The sequence below is a fragment of the Alligator mississippiensis genome, chromosome 6 (assembly GCF_030867095.1).
Source record: "Alligator mississippiensis isolate rAllMis1 chromosome 6, rAllMis1, whole genome shotgun sequence".
NCBI classification, from domain to species: Eukaryota; Metazoa; Chordata; order Crocodylia; family Alligatoridae; genus Alligator; species Alligator mississippiensis.
The window spans coordinates 10,612,681-10,637,393 of NC_081829.1; the positions used below are offsets into that span (position 1 = coordinate 10,612,681).

Below are 24,713 nucleotides of genomic sequence, written 5' to 3' on the forward strand. Positions count from 1 at the left end.
TGAAATCTCTGGGTTTATCTGATGAATCAGGTTTGCATGCTTAAGAGTGCTAGCATTAAATGCTAACCCACATCCCCCTTAAAAGGGTCTCAAGGCTCTCAAGAGTGCTGCAGCACCCTGGTTGAGATTCACTGGGCTCTACATAGCAACATTATTTTACCAACCAAAAGAAAAGCAGACTAATCTGGGGTGGAATGCAGCAGTAGTGCACAGAAATCCTGCTTGACAGTTTTAGGACAGGAAACTAAGAGAACTCCTGTAACTCAACAGAAAGGGCAAGGGAAAATTTATAGAGGTAGAATGTAATTTCCTTTGCTGGAATTTGACCAGGGCAATAGGATTAAAGAGGAAAGAAATCTATTAAGGCATGTAAGGAGCGTATAAGTGCACTGTTCTACACTGGGGTTATTCAGGGTATGGGTCAATAGCCTACGGAGATAAAGCTAGTGCTTTAACTACTTCTCTGTCAAATGCCAGGACTTTCAGTCTTTTGAAATAATGCATACCACAGGTATTATTAGCAGAGTTCCAATAAGCAAAGTGATAACGCCAGCCTCACCTGGATAGTGGAGAGTCTTCCTGAGGGTCTACGAATGGTATAAGAGTCTCTGGTCTCTTGGATTTTTGAATGCTATTGCTGGATGAAGGCCTCTCCCCACTCAGGCGATCCTGTAATGAGCTCTCCCTATTGAGGTTAACTTCAGAATATGGGCACCCTACTAGCCTGCATGGAGAGAGAGAGAGAGAGAGACTTGACTTTTTAATCCTTTATAAAGGTGTTAAAACAAAAGATGAAAGTGCAAAAGTGTGTGGCTCCTTCTAGGAGCCATGTATGAAATGCTTTTCAGTAATAAACGGCATTTATAGACATGCTCTGGGAGGCAGGGGGCAGAGGAGGGGCACTTTAATTAGAGCAGCTCCAAGAGCCACATTAACTAAAGTGCCCAGAATGTCATGTGTATCAGCATCCCCATGCTGAAAATGGCAGCAGGGCATTTTGAACTAAAACTCATCAAATGAGCTTTAAAGTGCCCTGCCACCATTTTTCAGTTCAGGGACGCTGATACACATGACGCTAGTCTGCCAAAGAGCAGTAATTATCACGCTCCGAGGCACTATTATAACAGTGCATTGGAACAGCCTCCCTGCACATGTATAGGACCCCAAAGTATCTGTAAGACCAGAGGTTGAAACTCCCTTCCTCTGTGTGACGGAGTGACCCAGGGAGAGGGTTCTGCCTGGCGCCACTCTTTGAGATGGAGCCCAAGGCCAGCGGCTGAGCTCCAGTACAGCGGAGTCCTGCAAAGGCAGGACTTCAGAAAGATTTACCTGCAGGGATGCAGCAGACAGACTGGGAGCAGCAAACCCTGGTACCGTGGCGTTTTATTAGCTCCTGTGTCATCTGGCTGGCAGTCACCCAGTGGATGATGTGAAAGGGCTGCACTGAGCCGGGAAATTGAAAGAAGGCATGGATCTGACAGAGAGAGCGGGAAGAAGGGAGGCCGAAATGAGCCCAGTAGACCCACATTTATCACTGGGAGAGGGCCCTGGGATGAAAAGCCAGGGTGAAGAAGGGGTGTGGATCACTAGCAGAGCTGGGAAGCCTAGAGGTCTGTGAGGAAGTCCCTAGGCTCGTAGGCTTGTGCACTCGGTGCTCCACATGGTCCTGTCCTGAGGTATGGACAAGAAGAACCATTAGGACAGGGAGGATTTGGGATATAGCCCTAGCCCGAGAGGTGTTGGGCACTGGGAAGGGGTTGCACCTAAATAAAAAGGGCAACCCAGTTTGTCCGGAGGGACACATATCATTTTTGGATGATTACTTTCCTGGGCTGGACTTGACAGTGGAGACACCCCGTTGCCGATAGCACCTGTGCTGTAGGACCCTGACGTTGCTAACCAGGGGAACCAGGCATACTACAACACCCAGCTGGCATGTGGATGGAGGGTAGGGGAAGTGGAGCCTCAGATCACTAGGACCTTGCACTGTGAGTAACCTTGTAGGTCACCCAGAAGACGCCATTGACTCCACTTTATCTTGATATAACAATTAAGACATGGCAGGAGAGTGGGAGGTGCCCTTCCTGCGGGGCAGGTAGACCCCTTCACGGAAGTCGTCCCCATGACACTCTGCAACATCCGTCATGGGGTTACACATTTAAGATTAGCTGTCCATCTTCCACCTTGTAGTGTCCCCTTGATGGCCCAGTACAACAAACTGATCCATGGTTTCATAGTGGTAGGGTTGGAAGAGACCTGAGCAGATCATCAAGTCCAACCCCCTGCCATGGGCAGGAAAGAATGCTGGGATCAAATGACCCTGGCTATTGTTGCAAGGTGAAGTGTCCAACTCAAATGAAACATGTGCCTGGGGAAGGGAGAGGGGAAGACAGAGAAAGACACAGAGAGAGACAGAGATACAAGTTTTATTAAGTCATATAGTCTCTACCCTTCACCTTCTCCTAAGCAAAGGTGTATTCACTTGTAGCCTATTTTGGGATGCAGAGAGGGAGAATGGATAGTCAAGAGATCCCAGAGGAACAAAGAATAAGTATGTTTGGCACCTGCATGTCACATGCATGCTGTAATGAGTAAAAGTGTATTATTTGGCAAGGAAAGGTAAACCAGGGAAAGAAACCAGTAAGAAGAGTATGCTCCGAGTTGCACTGGTGACTTCAATGGATTGACATCTATGTAAAAGAAAGCAGAATCTGTTTTAGAATCCAGTGTAGAGATCAGTGATGGAAAAAAACCAAAAACCAAAACCGTTAAAGCAGAATTGCAAGGAAGGATTTAAAAGAGGCGAGTGAGGCCACAGAGTGCGCAGGGTTGAGAGCGTGTTTTTAAAGCACAAAGCAGCATTGTATCTTTTGGGAAAATAAGAGAACAAGAGCATCAAGATAAGCTAACCTGGCACTGAGCTGAAACCACACTGTCAGAGTACAAAAGAGTAAACTTCTTTACAAGTGAGTGAAATTACAGGGTAAGCTTTCTGGACTGCCCCTCTCCATTATGGATTTCACCAGCATGACTGCTCTAGTAGAGAAAAACATTTTATGAAAACTAATGCATTAAGGCTCAAAATTTATCTGGGAGGCAAATATTATAACTCATTTCAGAGACAGGAAACCAAGATACAGTCTAGTGGATGAGCTAGCGTTAGAAAACAAGGTCATCGGACTCCTAGACAGCATTGCTGCTTAATAGCGTAATAAGAACAACTATCCATTTAGCCTCGTCTCTGCAGAAATTCATATGAAACAAAAACAAATATTTAACAACTCTGTTGTACTTTCCAGTTTAGAATTTCAAAGCATTCTACAGACATTAAGCATCTAATCCTTGCAACCCCATGTGAGGTAAGAAAGTCAAATCACACTTCACAGAGAAAGCAAGCCAAACACAGAGTTTAATTTCACTATACTCTCACAGGAAGTCACCAGTAAAGCATGAAATTCGACCCTGTTCTGCTAACATTTGCACTTTAAAAACTATGCCATGCTCTCCCTCTCTCTTCATAGTCTTTTTCTTGTGTTTTGCTCTCAGAGACCATATATTACAAAAGAGTTCACTTTAATGATGGTGGGTGGTAGAAACCAAAGTGAATTGCTAATAAGGCAGATATCTGTCTAGTTTAACATTGCAATGCACTCTCTCTTATGGTACTACTGATGCAAACAGAATCATAGTAGAGTACCATACTCAGGCATGAGAGGGAGCTGCAGTCATAGATATGACAGGACCTTCCACAACATTTCCAGTTCAGTACAGGTGGGTTTAGCCATACCATCACCATGGACATCAACAAGAGTCAAGAGGCTAAAGCCCTTCTACAAAGCGTGGAAAATTATCCCTTGTGTTCCTTGTACACGTACGTATAATGTGTTCCATAGCGCGGTCCTCTGACATGACCAATACCCTGACAGCCAGGGGTAGGGCACCCTTGCCCGACTGTTCCCATTGTATCAGCAGCACCTAATAATGAAAACAGTTAAACAAAATCTTGTAAAAGGTCCCATGCATTTGAACAGATCAGAGAAAAGAAATGTAAATGTAAACACCCAAAGCTGTCCTGCTCACCTAGCGGAACCTGTAGAGCATGTCCAGTTTTTGCACACCAGCCTACTGGGTGAATATCTGGGCTGTCTGAATCAACCCAGAAATCATAGTTACGGTCCCACCCATCAAAATGGACCTAAAAGAGGAGCAAATAATCACACAAAGAACACCAGAAGTGAGAGATACAGTTAAGGTATCCAGATATGACTCAGCTTTCACTTTAACTTGTCCCTTCCTCCTCAATTTTTATAAAAAATTCTATTTGCAGCTGAAACATTGAATGCTGTTAAAGTCGCATACAATCTCCTCCTTTTGTGTGTTCAGCATAACTACTGTATCTGTTTTTGCTTGCTTCTGTGGTTACAAAAAACAAAGAGATCCAGCTAGCACAGTCAAATCATAGGGCCTACAAAAAAGCATGGAGTACAGGGATGTTAAATCATAGTCTTTAAATTTGGTTTAAATGTTTGCAAGCTGAATCACTTCATTACTTGGCCTGTGCTCCAGAATTCCAAAAATATTATTAATGCTAATAAGTTAGTCCAGTTCTATGCACTGAAATAACTAGAGTGTTTTGACAGGTCAAAGGGCTGATAATAGAATGTAAATCACTTCAAAATCCATGTTGCCAGTCCAAATTCAGAGTGAAGCAACAGCTATTTAAGTTGTTATGATCTCATGGATGCTTAGTAGGCCTCTGCGAAGTAGCAAATATTCGCTTTGGATTTGGCTGATTTGGATGGACAGTGATTCAATTTGGTGATTGTATTGGGACAGCAATTCAAGATATCCAGCCATAGACTATGCAGGCAGTCCTCGATGATGCTGGACACAGCTGCCTTCCGTGCAGATTTGGGGCCACATGCCCACTCCCATGTCCTCTCGGACCAGCAAGCCACCAGAAGAGCACTCCCAGACTGGTGGCACAGTGGCAGGGGCCCCTCTCCCCAAGTCTCGCCCCCCCCGGCTGGGCAGCTTGTCTCAGCTCCAGCCCCAGCCCCAATCCCTCCCTCGCTGTGGGGGCATTGATCTGCGCCCCCATGCTCTTTCCTTCTCCCCTCTACCCACCACAACAGACTTACCAGCTGGAGGCAGCTGTGTCTAGCATCATGGGGGGACTGCCTGTATACGTAGTCTATGGCTGAATCTCCGAATCTCCAAATCTCTCTGAATCAATTCGGAAGCTTCCAATTAGATTAGGACCTTTTAATGGGTTTCCCGATTCGATTCGGAGATTCAGCCACCGAATCGGGCTGAATCTCCTTCAAATCAAATAGGCCACCAAAGCTTCACACAGCCCTAATGCTTAGTGGTCTATGTGACATGAGCTGACTGGAAACTCTACCATGACAGTCAACATATGACCACCCTTCCTGGGTTGATCATGCCAGTTTACCTGGCAAAACACGATTCTCATTAGTGTTCTCAACAGAGAGAATTTAATGGGCCAGGGATACTGAAGTCTACTCCTCACCTAGTGGCAGTCCTTCTACCACAGGAGGACACACATGGTTAAGAAACCTCAATTGCTGCTCTACCTGTTTTTGTAAGTTGACATTCAATCTCCAGGACAGAAACCAGCATCTTTCACCCTCTATATATCCACAAACTCAAAAGGCAAGTTAAAATGCATTTATGCACTGGTTGCATGTTGGTGAGTGAAGCTATTTGCCATATAAACCAGACTTAACCTAATTTTGGGTTTTCCTTTACAGTTCACCTTTAAAAAGTGAGCACAGAATCTACCAATGAACTTCCCATTAGCAGTAAATAAATGCTCCCTTCATTCACATAGCTTTTTCCTCCTCATGACCAAATCCTGTGTGAATAGCTTTGCAAATTTCATTTCAAAATAAGTTAAATTAAAAGAGTATCTAACAATGTTGAGCGGTAACAAAAGAACTCACCTGAGGCAAACAGCAAAACACCATTTCAGACTCAGACCAGTTTGTTTTCTATGCTTTGTGTGTGTGTGGTTTCCACAGCAAGGGCACAAACTAAACTTATTCTGCGCCTCAAATCAATAGCATTTTATACACTTAGCTTGAAATGCATACCTTAATCCTATGGTCCTCCTTGTCAACAATTGTTGCCACTCTTATTAACTTGGGATTTCTCTTGTCCACAGCCTCTAACTTCGTATTAACCTGAAACCCATGGGCAGGACGCTATAAAAGAAGATTATAAATAGACTGAAAAGTCCAGGTATCATATAGAACTAGTCATTTTTATTTTGGACACAATATGTAGGTTCTTCCATACATCCATAAACAACCCTTTGTAACTTTTGTCCTCAATCTTGCATGATGCTGACTGCTTTTGAGGTCAAAATCAGATTTTCTGAAGAGCTGTGCTAGTAGCTTGCTAAAAGCCAGATTAGAGATGCACCAATACATTGGTCCGATATCAGATTGGTATCAACATAGAGGAAATTGGCTGTATCAGAAATCGGCCCAATTTGCCTGATAACTTGCCCGTGCATGCGTGTGTGCAGCCGCAGCGCGGCACTCAGGAAGCGAGGAGCACAGTGTGGAGAGCTGCCTAGAGCTGGTAAGTCCATTGTGGTGGAAAGGGAGGAGGGAAGAAAGGGGCATGGAGGGGCAGATCAACTCCCCCCTTCCTCCTGTGGTGAATGGAGGGGACAGGGGAAAGGGTAGGGGCAGGTGCTGCTCAGCTGGGGTTGGACAGGGCGCAGGATGGACCCACAACTTGTCAGGGGGGAGAAGAGGGGCTTCTGCTGTTATCCGTACCCTGGGAGGGCACAGGGGGCATGTGACCCCCAGATCTGTGCAGGGTGGGACAGGGCAGGACAGGTGAGCTGCAGCTGCTCAACAGGAAGAGCTGGGACTGTGCTGGGCGCGTAGCAGCAGCACTGGGAGGGAGTGAAATTTGGGGTGGCTGCAGCTTTGTCTGTAGCCCTCGCCCCTCACCCAGCCCCCAGTGAGAAGAGTCCAGCGCAGCCCCAGCTCCAGCCTGCAGCTCTCCCCCCCCGCCCCATCCTCCTTGACAAGCTGCAGGTCCATTCTGTGTCCTGCTCTACCCTGCGCTGGCTGGGCAGCACCTGCCCCTGCCCCTGTCTCCCCCACTCCTCCTCCTCCTCCCATGCCGCTTCCTTCCCCCCTCCCCTTCCAACACAACAGACTTACCAGCTGGAGGCAGCTCTCCACGCTGCATCGGAAATCAGATTGGTATCGGTCAATATGCCTCCTTAAAAAAATCAGATATCGGTATTGGCCCCAAAAATCTCTATTGGTGCACCCCTAAGCCAGGCTCAGTTAGGCCAATACAGAGGACCCTTTCACAGTCCATACCAGTGACATGTATTTCAAAAAAAGGGGATAAAAGATTAAAAAATGAGAATTGTTAGTATTGCTCTGGCACAAAGGCCATTCATCACCCCAGGTCGTTTGGTTGAATTCCCATATGGACTGGGGCATGATTTTGACACTTCATCAATAATTCAGAATATATTTTTCAGAAGATTTTAGGCAGACTATGCATTATGTCAGTGTGCTTTATATACAGCTGGCATGCAGCTTGGGGGAAGATCACCATGTTGCTCCCTTTCTGTGGTTGAAAGCAATCCCTTTCTACCAGCATTAAAATGACTTAACTTTTTGAAGAAACATGCATAATATAGCCTTCTTTCCATCAGGATTTTGCAATCTCAAGTTAAGCCTTTAAATACCACACAGAACCACATCCTCCTAAGCTTTCATTTCACAAGTGGACTGGAAAATGCTAGTGCTGTAACATTATTGCAGCATGGTTTTTATTTTACATCAAAAGTAAAATTCCATCTTATCTGGGACTTTTCATTTTAGGCCTCCCCTCATCTCAAACAGTCTTTCCAATGGGCATCCCCTACCTCAAAGTGAACCTGAGGCAGATCAGATCTTGGCTTTGAGCCTGGGTTTAGAAATGCCCCTTCTAGAAAAACTGCTTTCACCCTGGAAAAGTTTTAATTCTGTCTAAGTTTTAAAATGCCACTCAGCTCAAAATATTTCAAGCAGAACCCTAGTATCAAATGTAGGAATTTTTCACAGAAACACACTCTTTCATTTTAAACTAGTCAGCTAGAGAACAATAACCAAACCTCTTCTGCCCCACTGCAGAACTCATGGGCTAATAAGACACCTTGTTCTCTAATATCCTTCTATTGAAAGCTGCTTTCTGTAAAAATAAGGATGTCAACCTTATAACACTTGAAAAAGCATGGAAGGAAGAATGGATGGTCCTGGAGTAAGTTTACCAATTTCTTCATAAGAACTGTGTAATTTCTATATCTACATTACTGCTGCTCTTTCCAGAGTATGAGAGAAGCCCTATCTGAGGCTCTGAACATCTCTGTGATATAATCGCATATATATATCGCAGAGATGTTCAGAGCCTCAGATAGGGCTTCTTTCATACTCTGGAAAGAGCAGCAATAATGTAGATATAGAAATTACACAGTTCTTATGAAGATATATATCTTTATTCCTCTCGAAGGTCTCCTCACATCTAACTTACGCATTTCCCTTCTAGAGGATATTGTTTTTGTCCTTTTGGTTGAATTCAAACTTCCTATTACATGAAGAACAGTCTAGGGGCGGATGCCAGATTCATTCATAGAACTATCTTCTTTGATTAAACATGTAACCAAGGTTTCACTGTGAGCATGCCAAGATCTGAAACCCTCTTAGATAAGGATGTAGCAAATAGACTGGATGCTTTCATTTAAGCACAGGAAGAACCTACCAACCATGAAGTTGAGATGTGTTTTTTTAGACTTTAACTCACTGATCAAGATCATACTGGATCTCCTTACCGCCAGAGTGCTCATAAAAATAATGGTCCTCAGGAAGAATGTTACATGATGATGACAAGATTCTCATGGTGCTTTAAGAACAGCTACTGCCCACATGGACAACTTGTTTTTCCAAAAAGCACTGCCCCTAAGCCATGGTCAAGATATTTTGTAAAACTACTAAAAGATCCCTTTCTTCAGGTGACTTGCGAGCAAGTCCTGCAGTAACTGCCTGTATGCCTGATTTTCTCCAAAGTAACTTGTGACATTGTAGACCTCAGTGGAAGAGAGCTAAACTGCCATGGGTTAGCTTCTATTTATTGCAAGGTAAGAGTGCACACCAAAACAGTTATCATGGAGCAGAGAATGTGCAATAAATCCCCATCTGCTTTTACCTTGTAGTAGCTTGTGCTCATGCCCTCAATGACTGGGGAGAGGTATAAAGGAGCCATTCAGCTCACCTGTGAGATAACGGGCCCCACAATCTCTACTTTTAATATGCCTCTCTCATGTAATGCCTCTTCTGGATTTCTCATTAGATGCAACTAAGTGCATCTGTAGACTTCCAGCCTGGCTTGTGATGCACCAGAAGGCTGCTGTTCTAAATTAGATGCCTTTGGTCTTACAGGCGTCATTGTTGAATCACCTCACTCTGACTTTCCCTCCTGATGTACAATTACTGAGCATTAAAGTCTTTTCCCAGGATATAAATAAAGCTACTTCTCCAAGCAGTTGGTTTTCTGCCTTTTCAGCAGAAATTAAAAATTAACAAGAGACTTCCACAATAAGCAGCTATATCCAGTACTCAGGCTGAGAATGCAGTTTTCAAGTTTAGTCTGAATACCCTCTCATCTATGGGTTCACCAGGAACACTCCTTCAGCTAGTTATCTTGTCCATTACTGAGGAAAGAGAAGCAGGATTGATCTTAGGCAGAGGAACACAAACCTTTTACTGCTTTGGTAAGGAAGATCTTTGACAGGAAATTCTCACCCCCCACCTTAATTGCACTATCATAAACCAAGTGAGAAAGAATTATGTAGCTCTTCTTCAACATTTTTGGAGAATCTCTCTCATGAGAGGTATAAAGACTTCGTTTTGTCCCTTCAAGAGCTAACTGTGACCCAAATACCCTGCATCAGTCCTGGGCCAAACCCCTGAAAGAACAGGGAAGAGGACTTATCAGATACTAAAAGGGCAGTTGGCGGGCATGTATCTTTGCACATTTTCCAAAGGAAAACACCATATTTTCTTATGTACAAGTATTCTTTTCCCAAAATCCAGCTGTGGGAAACTGGAATGTGCATTATAATCAAGGAAATAGGGTAACAGCACTTTCTTCTGCCCAAGCCCCTGCAAGGGGAAAGCAAATGTAAAACTGCCTATGCTTTAGGCAGGGCTCCCTAGCTGATAGCAGTGGACACTTCCCCCAGTTAAGGCTCTCAAGGATAGCTTTGTCTTTCAAAAACAAGCTGTGCATTTTATTTAGGGGCATGTTATAAAGAAGAAAATATGGTAATAGCCAGTTTATGACCCGTGGGACTACTGGAAGCTGGAAAGAGAAAGATCTTCTTCCCAGGGATGGAGATCTAAAAGTCATGCCATGTTCCCTACTACCAAGTTCAGGAGGAGTGGGGCCAGCCACACAGAACAGTAAGTGATCTGGAGCCACTGGACAAAAAGGTTTATTTTTATTAGGAAGGAAGCAATTTAACTAGTACCTTTCACATGAGCTGAGGAACTGCAGTTAACACAGTTCAAGGAAAAGGGAAGCACAAGGCTATGTGACCTCCTTACATACCTCAGCAGACACCATGTTAATAGTGTGGCTGGATCCTGGCATCTTTTCTTCTGAGTTTCTATGGGGGGCACCTACCTTCACCCTCAAGATTCCCAGAGAAAGGAGGGTCCAGAGAAACACTTTTGTTTGAGCTTCAAACTATGGGAATGGGGGTCCTCAAGCCCATGAAGGAGAGTCAGGAGGCTTTGTGGGGGAAACAAAAGAAAATTGTACACTTGGTTTCAGCCTACTAATCCCGGTCCTAAATAAAAGGAGTTTCCATGTATCCTGCTCCATCATCTCAGCTTGGACCATGCCCACATGCCAAGTGACAGCTTCCAGGTTGCATCAGGACCCCAAAGTGTAGGGGACTGCTAACTCTGTCTGCCACTTCTGAGGCGAGATGAGAAGTTCTTCCAGCCCCTCTCAGAATGCCAAAAGAATGATTTTTAGTTAGGCTGTGAAGTCTTCCCAAAACTGCTAATGAAAAACCTGAAAAAACAGTTAGTTAAAAATCTTTCTGAAATCCCATGAAAGCTCTGCTCCAAAGGGAGGCCTGGAGTCTGCCACATGTGCTGCTTCAAGGCACAGAATTCGGACCCATCTTTCTGAGCCTTCTAAACACAGGCTCAGAGCAAAGACCTAGTTTAACCAAGTTGACATGGATGCAAGGAATGCCTCACTGCTAAGGCTACCTGATCTGGAGGGAACCAAGCACTAGTCTCCTGACCTAGTGAGATAAGAGAACTTCACCAACCAATTTAAATGCTCTTGCTGGGGCTGCCTGGGAATTGGTTTCTTCCAAATATTTCTCCCACGAGAAGCTTTTGGAATCCTTATATTCTGTAAAAGATAAAAGACCATCTCAAGAACTAATCACAAGTTATAAGAACAAAAAAGCTATGTAATATGTGACTATTCCGTGAATTTAGCATTCACAAGAGATGGCAGTTTGATATCCTTGTAGAACTAAGCTGTTAATTCCTACAGACAATTTATAACCCAGGCAGTGAGTTAGAAAGCAAGTTTCCAAAGTCTCAAACCCAACCTGGAGAAACTGGAAAAGTTTTTTTCTATATTAACCAATTCTTATATGTCAGCTGCCACTTAAGAGCTAATCATGTATTTTTGTAATGGGAACTGAGATGAAATAATCAAATTATTATTTTTTTGTTATTTAACCTATGTCTGAACAGCAGTCAGTTTGTAAAGACTTTCTGCTGCTAGCTAGCTACTAACTCATATGCTAAATGTAACTTAACAGACTGGAGGTCAGAGAGTCCATTCTTCCATTACCGTACAGAACAGAAACAGATTTGTTGTATTGTTATAACAATGAAATGTGTTGTCTTGTAGCAAAACGTTTAAAGATCATTTTAAAACATCATTTAATCTTGTTTCCTCCCTTCTGCCACCATCTCTACTGTTCAAAACCTTCTCAGTAGTCTGAATTTGTTGGTCTCAGTATGTTTCCCAATGGACAGGTATCCTATCACAAAAACATCAAAGCATGTGGCACACTGTGGGCTTCCCTTTCGACTCTCTGTGACCAAGACTGAATGGAGACTTGCACTACACTGTGAAGGCCATACACATGATCACGTCTACTATTTAACCTGTTAAGCAGATAAATACAGAACATCCTCTTTCTCACCTGTTAATCCAAAATTAAGTGGATTCTTTTTAAGCTTCTGCCAAAGCCTAAAGATAACCACGTTCTTCTACAATTATCATTGTCCTTTTGCTCGCATTCCATTTTACCTACTAAACTCCAATGCAATAAAAGTAAATATAACTACAATCATACTTTTCTTCCTGTTTTCCAGGAATGGCATATCTCCACCTTCAACGACATAAATACACATTCCTTTTTCTTCCAACACACCTTCAAGAAAATACTGTATCTACCACAAAACTCCACCCTTCTTCCCAATCTTATTCAATCCCAAATTATAAAAGCCTGTCCCACTGGCCTGAAAGAACTATTGAATAATAACTGGAGTTGCAATTCAATGAGTATTAACAATAACTCTACTCAGCAAAGAGAGGAAAGTTCAACTGAATTGAACTCATAACTTGCAAATGCATAATTACATGGGAGATAGAACTTGCAGGTCTTTTGACTGAAGCAGGAAACGAGACTTCCTTTCAACATACCAGGTGGTGTTGTCAGTGGGGTTCCAGTTTCTTGGCAGTAACCAACAGGACGAATGTATGGGCTGCTAGCATCACACCTGGATCAAAAGGAAAAATTTGGCACCAGTCAACTTCAATGCAGAAGAAACAAAGCAGCTCAAATGCTGTCTGATGTTTCTTTACTGGGGCAGCAGATGCTTTCAGTGCGTGTGATCATGATGTACAGGACAACTGTTACCTGGATGGAATTTATAAAGTAACATTTTCAAGACATTTAAGCTGTTCCTGCAAGCAGAGCAAATACAAAAGAGCGAAGTATGCATTTGGAATTTAGAAATGTGGGAGTATCTGCATTCTTCTAATATCTGGACAACCAAATCAGCTAAAATAAGAAACAAACAAAAGTCCCTTGAACATGCAATAAAATCCCTATGTAAATAACAACAAGGTTACTGGGGGGCGTGGAAGGCAGCGACAGAGATAGGAAATTATTTGAAGACCTTAGCCTAAAAACTGTAAATGCTATTCCTGAATGAAATCTGAAGTTAAGTAAAATCTGTTCAGCTTGGGATCATAGAAAAGTGGGTTCGAAAGGACTTCACAAAGTAATCTAGTCCAGCCCCCTTGCTCAGGGAAGAATCATCCCTAACTAAACCGCCCCAGCCAATAGTCTAATCTGCTCTTGAAAATTGCCAGAGATGGAGATTCCACTTCTCTAGGTAGCCTGTTCCAATGCTTGTCCACCCTTTGCATTATGCTTTAGAGGTGCACTGATATATCGGTCCATATCGTATCGGCACCAATAAAAGGAAAATTGACATTATTGGTAATTGACATTTTTTGGCTGATGTGGCCAATGATGTCACTGATAAATGCTGTATGCATGTGTGCAACTGCAACTTGCACATGACCAGGAATGCAGCCTGGCATCTTGGGGAGCAGCACCTGGTCAGTAAGTCTGTGGGAGGAAGGGGCGTGTGGGAGGCAGATCGCGGCCCCCATGGTGAGGGAGGGAGTAGGGCTGGGGTAGGGGTAGAAGCAGGGGCAGGCACTGTTCACCCAGGGCAGGGGCAGCTCCCACTGCTGTGCACACCCCCAGGGGAGGCATGGGGTCATGTGTGGGGTGAGGGTGGGCTGCCCGCTGTGGGCTCGGGGCCACAGGCTGTGCCGGCTTTTTCCTGGCAGGGGGTGGGGTGTGCTGGAAGTGTGGGATACAGCAAATTTTGGGGTGGCTGCAGCACTCCTCCTGTAGCTCCCCCTCCCAGCACCACCACCACCTGCCCTGCCCTCCCTGAGCACAGCTCTGGCCCACTCCTCACACCATAAAGAGGCTGGTGCAGCCCCTGGCCCTGAATCTGCAGCAGGCAGCCTACTCTCACCCCACGCACAAATCCGTGGGACACATGCCTCCCCCAGGGGGTGCGCACAGCAGCTGGGAGCCACCCCCTACCCCAAGCCCCCAAACGAGCCATCCATGGCTCCATCCCGCACCCTGCCCTGGCAGAGCAGTGCCTGGCCCTAACCCACTCCCTCCCTCACTGCAGGAGCCTCAATACCCCCCACATACCCCTTCCCTCCCCCACAGACTTACTGGCTGGACACCGCTCTCCAAGCTGCCCAGCTGCATATTAGCAATCAGATTGGTATAAGCTGATATGGCTGGGCCATCGGCCAAAAAAATCTTTATTGGTGCACCCCTAATGTTTAGGTTTCTTCAAATCAGAAACTGAAAGTGGAATTTAGAGTGGAAGTAAAACTTTAGACTAAAACTGCAACGAGACCAGTTCCAAAACCCTATAAATTGAAATGGCAGAGTTTAGCAAAACTCTAGATGAAGTCTACTCTTGAGAATTAGAAAGTTAAAGATCAGCTAGGGAGATCTAAAGCCATGCAGATGCCTCTTTGCCTTCCTGGAGGGAAAAAAAAAAAAGGAGGGAAGAGAGAGTTATAATAGTCGAACCACCACTACATAAAGTTGATGGGTAAAAATCTGTATGCTTTGTACTTCTTTCACATAGCATCTTAGTAATTAAACTAAAAACTGGATATATTTGTCATCAGTTGAGACATGAAATAAAGAGGAAAGCTTTTCCATTTACTAGCATTCAATATAGTTTCAGGGATAGAGCAAGAACTTAGGACTCAGGAGATCTCATATGGAATGTGGTGTTAAATAATCATGTGAAAACCACCATGAGATTCTCATTTCCAGGGATCCTAGTTTTCTGTTTGAAAATCCCAAATTCTGACTAAAAAGATGCGCCCCCCCCCCCCCCATCCCCTGAGCAAAAATACCCAAATCCACATTTTTCTGTGATTAAAATGAAATGCCACTACTTCTATAGGTATCAGCTGAACACAGTGTTATACTGATATATTTACCCATAGCCTTCCAAGCCCTGCTGGTGTCCCCCACCCCCAACATATGAGGAAGGGAGTGGATGTGTGGGGATGGAGGGGTGTGGGCACAGGCAACGCACAGGGGGATAGGCAGGGGACAGACAATGCAGAATGGGGGGCCACATACCCCCTGTTTTCTGCAACCACAGTGGGATGCAGGGCTTCAGCTGGGCCGGATCCACCCCACTGCCTGTGCTTTCCTGCCCCCCGCCCCGCCATAGACTTACCTGGAGGGAACTGTGGGAGCTGCTCTGCACTGCTGCCCACCTGTCTCATGCATGTGATGCCCCCTGTACATGCATGTGGTGCTCCCTGCATCCTGCTCCCCCCTCAGTCCCAAGCAGGCCCTTGCAGGCTGGAACTGTGGTAACCTGGCAAGGGGAAACCTGCAGTTTCCCATGTTTTTCTCCTTTTTCTCCTTTAAAGGAGATTACCATGATTTTCTCCTTTGAAGGAGAAAATCCATGTTTTTCTCTGTTTAAGGGGAATATCTGCATTTTTCCACTTTTTCCCCACAGGAAAGGGGAAACCCGGATCCCAGCTCATATCTAAGACACAATAAAAGTGCAGGTCAAGATTTTTAGAAATTGTTGCCTAAACTTAAGCATCTATGGGTGGGTACAGATGTAACAATCATACTGATACTGAATTATACCAATATAAACTTTACAATGCATGTTACTCTACTTGATCTTATAGCAGTATAAAGTGTAGCAGCCACAAATCATTGCAACTTGTATTCCATTCAGGGTTGCAGATGTAACAGTTGCATCAAAATAGCCATGCCTTTTGATCACTGTAACAGGGAACCCTCATTCTGTTACTTGGGGAGGGCTATGAAAGCAGCAGAAGCAGCAAGTGCCTTTAAGTGTCTTTGTGGCCAAGACAAAGGCAGCTGGCAGGGCTGGAATTAAGGAGCAGCCCCTGGGCTTAGATCATACAATAAGCTCAACTGACCAGAAGGCACAGGAGAGTTCAGGGGGTGAATAGGTTTGTCCTCAGGCTGAAGGGGCAGTCCAGCCTTGGCTGGGGAAGGGGAAGGATCCTTCAGGCGGGCTGCAGCGGGGCACAAGCAAAAAGGGGAGCCCTGGTGAGTAAGGGCCGAGAGGGTTTTTTTTGGTGTGGCTTCTTTCCTTTTCCCTGCACAGGATCCAGGATGATAAATAGGGCTGACTTGTTACGAGTGTCTGGAGAGGCAGTCATTTTTAGTTGAAAGTGATTGCTTGCATTTTTGTTTCGGTTTGTCCAGAGGACCGGAAGCACTGTGAGGGAAGGTGGAAGTCACAATGCATGTGCTTTAAAGTGCCCCATGCATTTTCACCCCTTGTGGGTGTGGGGTCAGACAGAGAGAGAAGGGATTTAACCCCTTTAAGGCTGGGGAACTTGGAGGACCCAGAGCCCTACTGTGGAACCTAATTTCCAGGTGTGCTGCTGCTACCAAAGAGCCAAGGCCAGACAAAGGGGGCCCAAGGCCGAAGGGAGCAACTAGAGCAGGGGTGGGCAATTTGGCTGGAGGGGCATTTAATGAGTTGTGGGGACCTATCAAGGGCTACATCCATCTCTCTCTTTGTCTTTCTCTCTCCGCCTCTCTTGCTCTTCTCTCACTCTCTCGCTTTCCCTCTCTTCCTCCTGAACCCAGTTAGAGCTGTAGTGTGCCAGAGCCCCAAAGCTCAGCTGTGGACACAGACAGGGACTTCTGTGGCGGTGGGGGAGGTGGCAGCATCAACTGTGGGGCAGCCAGCAGGTTCTAGAGACCTGATGTGGAACCTGTAGGCAGTGCCACAGCTGATGCTGCTGCCCACCTAGCATGGCAGAAGCTCTTGCCTGGGTCCACAGCTGATGCTGCTAGCAGGATCCAGGCAGGTGCTTCCACTGAGCTGGGAGGGAAGTGATCTCAGCTGTGGACGCTGCAGGCAGGTTCTTCGTTAGGGCTCCTGAACATGCCAGCAGCATCCACAGCTGATGCCACCACCCCCTCACCCCAACTGTAGTGGAAACCCTGCCCAGGTCCACAGCTGCTGCTGCTGCTGCATCAAGGGATGATGCTGTTGAGCAGAAGCAGTCCTACCCACCCACCCAGCACCACATGGCAAATGGAGCTGCCAGCTGCCTGCAAGCTAGATCCAATGAGTTGGCAGCCATCCACCCATGGGCCAGGGGAAAAAAAAAAAATAAAAAAATCAGTTGGTGGGCTGGATCTGGCCCATAGGCCGTAATTTCTCCACCTCCGAACTAGAGCAAATTAAGCAGCAGACAAGAGTCAGGGCCTGGACAAGTATAAAAAGTGGAAGCCAAGCAGCCCAAAAGAAATCCCTCCAACTCTGAGGCTCTGGATGCTGCCTGCATACTTGGCTCTATCAAGGTGTGGCAGGAAAGATAGAGGGTGGCACCTTGAAAAAACCAGAAGGGGCAGAGGCCTATGCTAGCTGGCTGCTGGGATGTATGACCTTCCAGCAGGGCTAGGCCTGCCACAAGCACCAATTCCTTCTCTCTTTTGTACTTGGAAAGTTAAACTGTGGCACAGTGCCTTTCCAGGGGTGGGTGTGAAGCCTCTGGAGTCCCTACTGCTCTCACTTTATGGGCAATTACTCCTTCATTTTCCCACCTTGCCTTGATGTTAATTACTTTTATGATGGAGACTGGCCCAGAGCTTCCCAAATTGTTCTCAAAACTGACCGCCAGGTGCATACAGTCTCTGCCTTATGGACTAATTGCATAGCTCCGTTCTTCCCTTATACCAGGGGTTTTCAACCTTTTTTAATAAGTGTACCCTTGGTGGCCGGATGCAGAGCTGGGGGGGGAGGGGGGGAGTGGGAGCTGTGGCTGCCATGTGCTCCCCGCTACATCTAGCCAGCTCCTGTGCAGCCTGCAGAGGGGCATCGCTACCCTCACCCCACTTCCCTCCTTGGCCCTGCTCCTGGAAGGCGGCAGTGCAGGGTGGTGTTGCTCCATTCCCACCCGCCTGTGCCTACCCTCCTAGAGCTTTCTCAAGTACTCCCAGTTGACAACCCCTTCCCTATATCATGCTCCATGCCTTGCAGATGGAATCCTTCATAGATGTTGTCTTTCATCTAAGCTCCCTTCTGGTGGTCCTGGACCCCCGTTGGTCCCACTCTCAGCCTCTCACTAGGCCCTAGATCCCTCCCTGGGTCACTAGGAACCTCCTCCTCCCCAAACCTCCAGACTGGTTTAGGTGTTATCCCCAAGCTGGCTTTCTGGAGCTGCAGCCATCCTGCTGAGGTGGTGTTCTCTCAGCAGGTTCTGAGCTGTTACTGCTAGCATCTCTCAGGGCCTGGGCTTATGCCTTCTCTGGCTGGGTCAACTGACCCCGCAGTTAGCCCTGGCACACACCTGCCAGCAGCATTGCAGGCTGCCTGGCCTCTTAAAGTGGCATGGACCCCAAGTGCCCTGCCACAACATCCACGTGCAGCCAACTAACATTCTAATACAAAGTCTATTGAATTTAATGGAAAGATGTTCAGTGATTTCGCAAAGTTTTGGATCAGGCACTAAGTGCTTGCTTATATTTACATAAGTGGCCAGACTTTCAAAGGAGCTGGGCACCCAGCAGCCGCTGCTGCTATCAGTGAAAACCACAGGGCACTCATGCTGTTGAAAATCAGGGTACATTTTTTTTTAGAAGTCTAAAAATGGAGTTAGAAGCCTTCAGCTAGGAAGTCATTTGAAAATCCTGGCTATCAAGTATGAGATATTATGTACTTCACGGCAGGACCATAAAATGGAAAAACACAGTCCCTTTGCAGAAGCATTTTCTTTACCAGTAGTCGTAACTCTCATCCCAGTTGTCAAAATGAATTAGTAGCCGGTTATCCAACATATCAGCAACAGTTGCCACGCACATCAAAGATGGATTCTTTCTGTCCACTGCTTCCAACTTCATTCTCACCCGAAATCCAGATGGCGTGACAGGCTAAAGAACAGAACAGAGAAAAAAGGAAATCAGCAATCAAGCTCTGTGCCAGATCATTTAAATTACTATGCCTATTTGGCTCAGGTTATTTATATAAAACATTATAAGAAAAAACCCCATACTATAGCTACCTGCTTGACAGAACATCTGGCAGAAAGGTTACAGCCAAGATTTCCATGTGTTCTGGCAACAATCCCTATTATTTCTAACGGAGACTTAGTGAAACTTGAATACTACTTATCTTCAATTACACCAGACCCAGCCAGGTTCAGAGACAGAAATACAGACTGCCCTTCTGATAACGTGTACTGTCAGCCTTGTTGTATCAATGGAGGAAGAGTCAAATGCAACTTTTAGGTATACAGCTGGGTCCAAAGCACAGACAGACTTACACAGCAAGACCATGATAACCACAGGAATTTATTCTCCATCCTTTTGCTGCACAAGTAATTTGGTGTGGCTGACAAATGGTCCTATGCAAATAATGATGGCTTGAAATGAAAATAGCGGTGGGTGAATGTATATGAGGAATGTATATGTGAATGTATATGAGGAACAAACCCTTGTGCACATGGGGATACTGTTGGATAATCAGAAATGTATCTGAGGGATTAGAATAATGGAAATTCTGACAACTGTCTTGACTGGGATCCAGGTACAACATTGTGTTTAATTAATGCAAATGTAAATCTCTCTCTTTGATCACAAAAAGGAGGGTGTGGCGGTGAAGCGCCCCCACAGGCGAGTGAGGGGGAGAAGAGGGGACCCACAGACCCCAGACCCCAGGAGCAAGCCCCCAGAAGGGCATACGTACCGTCAGAGGGGCAGCGGGAGGAAGAGCCGCATCCGCGGCTGCAGCCGCGCGAGCCGCCATTACGCCGGCTCTGGCAACAGCTGTTCCCCACGCGGCGAACAGCTGAGCCAATCCCAGCGGCCGGAGCGGCCGCGGCGGGAGGATTTAAAAACGCCGGCAGAACAGGGAAGGAGGGGGAGCCAGGGAGAGAGAGTACGGGTGTGCTGCCCGTGCTGCAGGCTCTTGCACAGGGCATCGAGGACCCCGCCTGCGGGTCTCAAGCGGGCAGTGTAGGCAAGAGCTGGAAGCCTTTCTCCAGCAGTCAAGCGAGAGGCAGTCAGAGAGTGCACACCGAGGCACTCTCTCTGCAAGCAGCAAACGCACAGGAGGCAGGGGAGTGCCCTGCGGATGGGAGGAAAGGGGAGAAAGCGTAGGCCCCAGGAGGGGGCTGGTACCAGGGGAAGCACCCACCAGCTACCCCTTGTTCGGAGGAGTATTATCTTTAAGGAAGGAGAAAGGAGGAACCCCTCCCAGCAGGAGGGAGGATGACCGGAACCGGGGAACCGGTCAGGGGCCATCATACTGGGCCTGGCAACATCTGGACAACATCGCCCAGCGGTTGGCGTGTGGACGGGGTGTAGGGGAGGCGGAGCCCCGTGGATCACCGCGTCCGATAACCGTGAGTACCACCGTCTATCGGGAGGCCCCACCCAGGATAAAGATCTCCACTGGAGACCCCTCTGAAGGTAATCGAGTACATCCAAGTCGTGGCAGGCGAGTTGAGGGGAGGGGCCACACCCCGATAGGCCAGGCGGAGCAAGGCGCAGGCTCCACAGAGGGAAATATAAATTCTCTGCATGTGAAGTTAATGATGGTTTTTTGCTTTTGTTTTTTAAAAGGAGAGAGACATTACTCTGGTTTCCCATCTTACAAATAAATTAATGTGTGCAACAGCAGTGCAAACAGCTGATTGTGCTATGTCCTTTAGGGTTATAAAAGAACACATTACTATTCTGGTCAAACCTTTAGGATGTGCTTAACATAAGACTTCTTACCTGTTAGAGGTAGCTTTGTAAGAAGAACCCACAGTGAGTAGAAAACACCACTGCTGCCAATGTATTTAGGTCATGCCCCTGGTCTTAGCTCTGGACTTGGGGGGAAAGGGATTGTCATAGAGCCATAAATGAAAGAGGACCAAGAAGAACAAGAAGCCTGATGAATGCTTACAATGTCTATATACATATGCCAGCTGTATGGGAATAAGTGAAACCTTAGTAAAAACTGGGGAATAATTATTGCCACAGAAAACTAGTGAGAAAAATCACAAAACTGGAATATTGGGATAGAAGGGTACAGATTATTTAGAATGGACAGGAAAGGGAAAAAGGGAGCAGGTGTTGCATTGTGAATATATACCATTGCAATGAAGTTCAAGAAGAGGTAGGAGACAAGTTTGTTTAAAGTCTCTGTGCTCAGATAAAAGGGGAAAAGAACAAGTGATGTCATCATAAAGGAACCTCTCTCTAGAGATCACTATATCAAGAGAAGAAGGCGGACAAAGCTTTTTTAACAACCATCAGAAACAGTCAAAGCAAAGAACTTGGTGGTAATGGGAGAGTTTATCCAGATATGTCTTGCAAAAACAGATAGCCTATGGAGCTCTTGCAATATGCTGCGGACTATTTTCCATTTCAAAAGATGGAGAAGCTACGAGAAAACAGATATTTTAAATTTTGTTTTAACAGGGAGATAGACTGAGACTCTAAAGATGGAAGATAACAAGGGTGAAAACGATCATGAAATGATAGAGTTCAATATTCTGAGGAAAGGAAGGTGGAAAGAACAGCAGAATAAGAATAGATTTAAGAAAGCACACTTTAACACCAAAAAAAAAAAGAAGAAAAAAAAATCAGGAAACTCGTGGACAGGGTCTCTTGGGAAGATAGTCTGAGGGATAAAGCCATGTAGGAAAGCTGGCTGTTACTGAAGGAGATTATATTAAATACACAACAGCAAAAGGAAAGAGAGGAAGCATAATAAAAAACCCACTATGTCTGTACCAGAAGCTTGTCGATGACCAGAAAACCAAAAAGGAATTATATGAAAATAGAAAACAAGGACACATAAGCTAACAATAAGTAAGAAGGAACAACACCAGTTTGTAGGGATACCAATCAGAAAAGCTAAAGACACAAAAATGACTTTCAATTAGCAAAGGACATAAGAGGGAAAAAAGAAAAGATTCTATAAATGCTGGAAAACCAATGGAAGCGTAAGTTCATTATTAAAAAGAAAATGAAAGCAAATATTAAATGATGCAGAGGAAGCTAAATTACTCAGTGCCTTCTTTATTCCAGTTTTCACCTTTAAAGTAAACAGTCACCTGATATTTAACACAATTAATTTTAATAAGGAGATAGGAACACAGGCCGGAGCAGAGAAAGAACACGTTAAAGAATATTAGGTAAGACTGATGAGTTCACGTTGGCACGGCCTGATGAAATTCACCCTAGAGTGCTTAAGGAACTAGCCAATGTAACCACTAGCAATTCATCTTCAAGTAACTGTGAAGGACAGGGTAGGTCCCAGAAGACGGAGAAGGGCAAATGGCAGGTCCTAGAAGACTGGAGAAAAGTACCTGTCTTTAAGAAAGGAGAGGGGGAAAAAAAAGGAGGGCCCATAACTAGGAATCTACCTAAGCTATAGCGAAAGTGATTGTTGTGGGCTGCTCGTGGTGCGCGGACGTAACTTGGAGGCCTTTTCATAGACAGCCTGTCCTTTGCCGCTGGTTGGCCAAGGGCTGCATGTCATGAAGCCCTGCCCCGATCACTGACTGGTGGAGAGGGGTGGGGCACGTGACAGGCAGCCCCCTCAGCCAATCAGTGGTGAGGGGGGTGGGGGGCATCATCCTGGCTGCTCCCTTTTGCACCAGATGCTCCCCCTCCCTCCCCGGCTGGCTGCAAAGCCAGGCCACAGTGGCCATGAGGATTGCTGGCTCTTGCTAAGGAGCCATTTTATTCATTTTATTTTAAGTAAGTTTTGGGGTGTTTTTTTTTTTTTAATTTTGCAGGTTTTAAGGACAAAGCCCAATTTTGCAGTTTTCACAAAATCCACAAAACTGAAAATTAAGTAGGTTCCTACCCATAAGTATAACTTAGACTGTCTAACTTCTATCCCCAAAACCAGCGGTGCTCAATTTTTGGCCCCGTGGGCCAGATGAGTTGTGTAGGAGTGGTCCGCAGGCTGGATTAAGCCCTGCATGCCAGGATTGGATCCTGAGGACCTGGCGCTGCCCCCTCCTGGCCCCTCAAGTTGGGGATAGGCCCAGGGGCCTGGTGCTGGCCCCATCTAGCCCTGCACCCTATCCAAGAAGCAGAGCTGGGGACTCTCCACAGGTCCAGATATCTGGTACTAGGGAAATGGTACCACTTTTTATTCCACCACTTCTCTACCACCAAATTTCCAGACCCATGAGTCCCATAGGCTGGATGTCATGGCAGCCCAGGCCAGATCCGGCTGCAGGCTGGGGATTGAGCGTCCCTGCCTGAAACAAAATCAGATACTAGAACAAATTACTAAGTGATCAATTTACAAATACCTATAACAGGGATGGGCAAAAGATGGCTCGCGGGCCACATCTGGCCCGCCAACTGACTGGATCCACCCTGCAGCTGCCCCTGCAGCACTCTACATAGGGCCAAGCCACCCCCAATCCTAGTAGCCAGCCCCTGCTACACTCCCACCTATGCTCGCTGGCCCGGGCCTGGCCAGTGCATGTAGCTTTGTTCCCAGTATGGCTGTAGCCAGCCGGGCGTTGTTCTCCTCCCTTTGCCTCCTTCACTCTTCCTCCTGTTTCTGCCCTGGTTGTGCTGCTAACTTCGGGTGGGTAGGGAGAAGCTTCAGAGAGGTGGCTCCTCATCGCACTGGGTGGATGAAGCAGGTAGAAGGTGGCCAGGAGCTGGAGCCAGAGTCCTGTACACTGGGGCAGAAACCACCTAGCTGAAGTTTCCCTTCCCTGCCTCCCACCAAGAGCAACACAGCAGGAGCAGGAGGAGGAGCATGAGCTGTCACTGGAGGTGAGGGGAGCACAGCAGCACTCAGCCAGCTACAGCTACACTGGGACTAGAACCCCCTGCCTTACGAGTACCCCGGAGGTTAGGCAGGGGCAGGTGTAGGAGCTTGCAGGGGTGAGACAGGCCCTGGGAGTGGCAGGGTGAGGTGGGGATGATGGGGCAGGATGTGGCATTGAGGGCAGTGAGGTCCCACCGGGGCAGGTCCTGGCAGTGGCCAGGTTGAGACTGCCCGGTGCCAGGGTTTGCCCATCCATCTGTGCTGCTGCATTGCAGGTCTGTCCACCTGTCTGCCCACTGGGCACAGGGCAGTGGAGAAAGGGCTCTGGCGGAGTGAGGGCAGAGGGGACTGCTCCCTCTGCACCACATGAGCAGTTGCCAGCAAGCCCAAGGCTGGATCCAGATCTGAGAGCCCCTGTTAGCTGGGGCTGCGGAGAAGGTGGAAGTGCATGGGGCTGGAGCACCAGCTCTGTCCTCTAGCCCAGCCCACAGCAATCTAGATCAGTGGTCTCCAACCTTTTTAAGTAGATCACTTTTTGAATTAAAAAAGCAACCCAAGATCTACCCTGCGCCACCACTTCTCCCCTCCCTCCCTCCCTCCCTCCCCCCAAAAGTCAGTCTGTGGGAACAGAAAGGGGGGGGGGGGGGCAGATCAAGGTGGAGGAAGAAAAAGTTATATGGGGGCATGTCCCCCACAGCAGGTAAGTCTGTCCCCAACTCCTGCCAGCCCCTGCTCCTGCCTGTGCCCCACTCCCTT

At 46.5% G+C, this 24,713-nt stretch overlaps 1 protein-coding gene across 4 annotated transcripts in view; it reads right to left on the bottom strand.

Moving 5' to 3' along the window:
* LOC102560930 (lethal(3)malignant brain tumor-like protein 3) overlaps positions 1-24,713 on the bottom strand; it is a 99,631-nt gene that overhangs the window by 35,943 nt on the left and 38,975 nt on the right. For all 4 annotated transcript variants that reach the window (XM_019488704.2, XM_019488685.2, XM_019488693.2 and 1 more), the window contains 7 exons: positions 18,942-19,093; positions 12,784-12,860; positions 11,384-11,469; positions 6,117-6,227; positions 4,081-4,195; positions 3,876-3,975; positions 560-724 (listed from right to left, as the gene is read on the bottom strand). In XM_019488704.2, coding sequence (XP_019344249.1) covers positions 560-724; positions 3,876-3,975; positions 4,081-4,195; positions 6,117-6,227; positions 11,384-11,469; positions 12,784-12,860; positions 18,942-19,093 — 806 coding nt within the window. The remainder of the gene's footprint in view (positions 1-559; positions 725-3,875; positions 3,976-4,080; positions 4,196-6,116; positions 6,228-11,383; positions 11,470-12,783; positions 12,861-18,941; positions 19,094-24,713) is intronic.